The 4,265-nt window shown below is 39.9% G+C and overlaps 1 protein-coding gene across 4 annotated transcripts in view; it reads left to right on the plus strand.

The window, feature by feature from the left end:
• Wdr47 (WD repeat domain 47) overlaps nucleotides 1-4,265 on the plus strand; it is a 72,463-nt gene that overhangs the window by 18,550 nt on the left and 49,648 nt on the right. For all 4 annotated transcript variants that reach the window (XM_004636942.1, XM_004636943.1, XM_023721687.1 and 1 more), the window contains exon 3: nucleotides 2,646-2,729. In XM_004636942.1, the coding sequence (XP_004636999.1) occupies nucleotides 2,646-2,729 (84 nt within the window). The remainder of the gene's footprint in view (nucleotides 1-2,645; nucleotides 2,730-4,265) is intronic.

Consider the following 4,265-nt stretch of genomic DNA (forward strand, 5'->3'; position numbering starts at 1 on the left):
CTATTTTTAGATAATTGTTTCCTATTTTCTTCAGTGCTCTATTGAGCAGGTTTTATGTACAAAACTTTTCCTGAATTTTAGATTGTTTTCTTCTGACAAGATTCTTAGCGGTGGACTTGGAAGACAAAGGAAATTAACATGTTTTTCAAAATGGGAAGCCAGATATATCCTGATTTGAATTGGATGGAAAAAGAAAATCGCAGATACCCAGGCAGAAATGTCTTCTATTTTTGTGATAAATATTTTTAACAAGGAATTCATATTTGTGGACAAAACCAAGAGTTCATCTGGGCATGGTGGCTCAGACCTGTAATCGCCGTGCTCTGGGAGGCTGAGACAGGTCAATCATGAGTATAAGTCCAGCCTAGTCACCTTGGAGGCTTAGTGAGACCCTCTCAAAAAATTGGAAGGGACCTGGGGATGTAGTTCATTGGGAAGGCTGTAGGTTCAATCTGCACAACTCGGGGAGAGTGAGGGGGAAGGACTTTAAGAAACACAAACCCCTATTACATTATAGCAGTTACTTAAACTTGTTATATTAAACTTACTATATTTTGTGTTGTGACTGTCATTCAGCCTCAGGGAGCTTAGTCAGTGGTGTAGTTAGGAACTAGTACTGAGTCAGTGTTCTCTTTGGCCCTGTCTTTCAAGCACTGAGACTTCTAGAGTTTAGCAGGGCCTCTTAAGTACTCTCCAGGAACCTGTTGGTTTGTGATGAAATCTTTCTGGTCCAAGGTTGGAATACATAGTACTATAGAACAGTAAGTTTTTCATTATACTAAATATATTCGTTTTAAATGTCTGGCCTTTGCAGCTTGGTTCTTCCTGCTCTTTTAATATAAAAATGTCCCTTTATAAAGTAATCATGATAAAAAAAAAAGTAATCATGATACGTGTTAATTGGTTAGTAATATTTTTTTCTTTGTGGAACAAAAAAGTTGGCAATCTTATGTAGGTTCTTCTGCCCATCCCTCCCTTTTAAATTTTACTATTTGAAAAAATCCAAGCCTAGCCTTGTGACACATGCTGTAGTCCTAGCTACTTGGGAAGTTGAGGTGGGAGGATTGCATGCAAGACTAGCCAGGGCTACTTAGTGAGACCCTGACTCAAAGGGCTGGGGCTGTAACTATGCCCAAGAGTGCTTGCCTAGTGTATACAAAAACTGGATTCAATCTCTGCTACTAAAAAAATAGACAAACAAACAAATAAAAAATAATGAAATTGTTATTGAAAAAGAGAGGAAAGCCAGAGGTGGTGGTGCGCACCTGTAATCCCAGCATTTGGGAGGCAGAGGCAGGAGGATCAGTGTGAGTTCAGGGCCAGCCTGGGCTACATAGTGCATTTAAGTCTAGCCTGAACTGTGTAGCAAGACCTATTGACCCTGTTTCAAACAAAACAAAGCAAAACAAAACAAAACAAAAAATAAAACGAGAAAAAAGAAGAGGGATAAGAATACTTTTTAACTTTTGTAAGTTCCCATACACCACTTACAATAGGATAAAACTTGTTCATGTTCCTTGCTCTCTTTTTTCCTTCTTCTCCCACCTCTTCCTCACTCTTCTGCCTATCATCCCAGCTCCCATGGAGCTGATGTTCTTACTGTTTTCTTTTTAAAATGTAAACTTTATTTTTTGGCTGGTTCAGGCAGTCTTAAGAGTGGGTCTGGTAAGGCATGTGGAGCTGGGGATCGATGGCAGTCCCTGCACCTGACTGGGTTTGCCTGAGCAGGCACTTAAACAACTGAGGTAACCCGCAAGCCCCCAGCCTGTAAACTTTCGTGTCAAGTCCTCAAAGACAGAATTCGTGAGGTAGAGCAGAGTTTCTCAACATTGGCACTGTTGAAATTTGGGCCACATGAGTGTTGGTTTCAAGTGTGTGAACATGTGAGTATGACGTGCACTGTGGGATGTCCAGAGGCATCCCTGAGCCACACCTGCTGGATGCGAGTTGTACTCCAGTTTTCCCCACTACTGAGGATTGAACTCAGGGCCTTTGCACTGAGCTATATCTCCATCACTTTTTTCTGTTTCAAGGAAAGATCTCACTGTGCCACCAAAATACCCAGGCTGGGCTTCAACTCATATTCTCCTGCTTCAGGCTCCCAGAGTCGAGGTATGCACCACCACACCCAGCTACTACCCCCAGTTGTGACAAACAAAAGTGTCCTCTGGGGGTAAGGGGATACAAAAATCATCCATAGTTGAGAACCACTGACTTAGTGAGAGTAGGACATTTCTGCATACTGTTGTTTGTTGCTCTGGTCCTGCAGATTGAATCCAGGGCCTTGTACATGCTAGGCAAGTGTTCTACCATTGAGCTTCACCCACAGATTCTTAAGTATATGTGCTAGCTTTAAAACTGTAAGGTGAACAGGGAAACTAAAGAACTTTTAGGCTTAGTCCAGTGTTACTACAGAAGTCAGACATCACATGTACTAATCCAAAGAGAAGTTGCAGATTCACAGATTCTTTTCATATAGCACATATTGTTCAAAATGTGAAAAGTTTTGTTTTATTGTATTTGAGAAACCAAATGTTAACCTCATTATATGCTTTATGAAATTTTGATGCTATTTTGTCATCTATCATTATTAGTGTAACTTGATTTTGTTAACATTCCGATTTTTTTTTTTTTTTTTAATTTAGGCAGCTAATCCTTGATGGTCAATGGGATGAAGTTCTTCAGTTTATTCAGCCTCTGGAATGTATGGAAAAATTTGACAAAAAAAGGTAGGAATTCCTCTGAAACTTTCAATCATTGGTAGGAGTTGGGCAAAATATACAAAAAATTAAAAATGAGACTCTTGGCTTTTCCTAGAAAATCTGACACTAGGTTCCACTGAGCTTTTGTTTGTTTGTTTGAGATGGCATTTTGCTGTGTACTTCAAGTTGGCCTTGAACTCACTATGTAGCCCAGGATGGCTTTGAACTTGCAGTGATCCTTCTGCTTCAGCCTCTCAAGTGGTAGGATTATACCACATTTAGAGGGGGTGGTGCACCTCCAAGCCCAGCTTTTTAAAATTAAGTTTATTGGTATAATTACGTATACATAGGGATCACATTAATCATAGGGAATTTGTACCTGTACATGGTATATCTTGATTCCTTTTTTCTCCATTGCCCTCCTATCCCTTCTGCTCCACTTCCCTTCCTTATTTACAAAGCTTTGTTTCTGTCTTATCCTTCACGTTTTTTTCCTCTTCTTTCCTTCTTGCTCCCCTTCCCTAGTTCCCCTTCCTTTTGAACAATTTCTTCCTGTTTCACAATTTCTGGTTCTTATTTGTACTTTGATGTGTGTCTGATTTATTTCACTTAAGAGTATGGTCTCAGGGTCCATCCACTTAGCTATATTTTATGGCTGAGTAGCACTCCATTGTATAAAAAAGCCATGTCTTTTTTATCCATTCATTGGTTGATGGGCATTTGGGTAGTTTCTAAGATTTAGCTATTTACAGATGTTGCTGCTATAAACATGGGTGTGCATATATCTTTGTGGTTTGATGATTTCAATTTTTTTGGGAAGATACCAAGAAGGAGAATTGCTGTGTCAAACAGAACCTCTAGGGCCAGCCAGATAGCTCAGTGCACTAAAGCACCTGCTTAAGCAGAGCACAGGGACTGAGTTGATCCCCAGCGCCATATGCTGTGCCAGCTCCACCCCCAGTGTGCACTGAGATGTGGATTGAGACTGGGTGTGGTGGTGCATGCCTGTAAACCCAGTACTTGGGAGGTTCAAAATAGGAGGATCATTACAAGTCTGATCTGTGTAGTGAGACCCTGTAGATCCTGTACTAAATACATAAAAAAATAAAATAAAGAAAAACCTCTAGTTTTAGTTTTTTGAAGAATCTCCACACTGATTTCCACAGTGGTTGCTGTAGTCTACATTCCCACCAACAGTGGAGAAGGGTTCCTTTTCTACCAGAGCCCACTTCTGTTAGCTGATATTTGTTATTGGTTGATTTTTTGATAATAGCCATTCTTTCTGGAGATGGAATCTCACTGTTTTGATTTGCATCTCTCACATGACCAGTGATGTTAGCATTTTTTTCATATATTTGCTATTTGTACTTCTGTACTTCTTCATCTGAGAAGTGTGTTCCTTTATTTTTTTTAACCAATTTCTGTTTTAATTTGTTTTTGCTGTAACTTGTTATGTACCTCAGTCTGATTTCAAACTCTTGATCCTCTTCTCTTAGCCTCCCAAGTGCTGGAGGTGCTGGAGTTACAGGCATGTACCACCATGTCTAACCTTTGTATTCTTTT

This window comes from Octodon degus, unplaced genomic scaffold, assembly GCF_000260255.1.
Source record: "Octodon degus isolate 3935 unplaced genomic scaffold, OctDeg1.0 scaffold00084, whole genome shotgun sequence".
NCBI lineage: Eukaryota > Metazoa > Chordata > Mammalia > Rodentia > Octodontidae > Octodon > Octodon degus.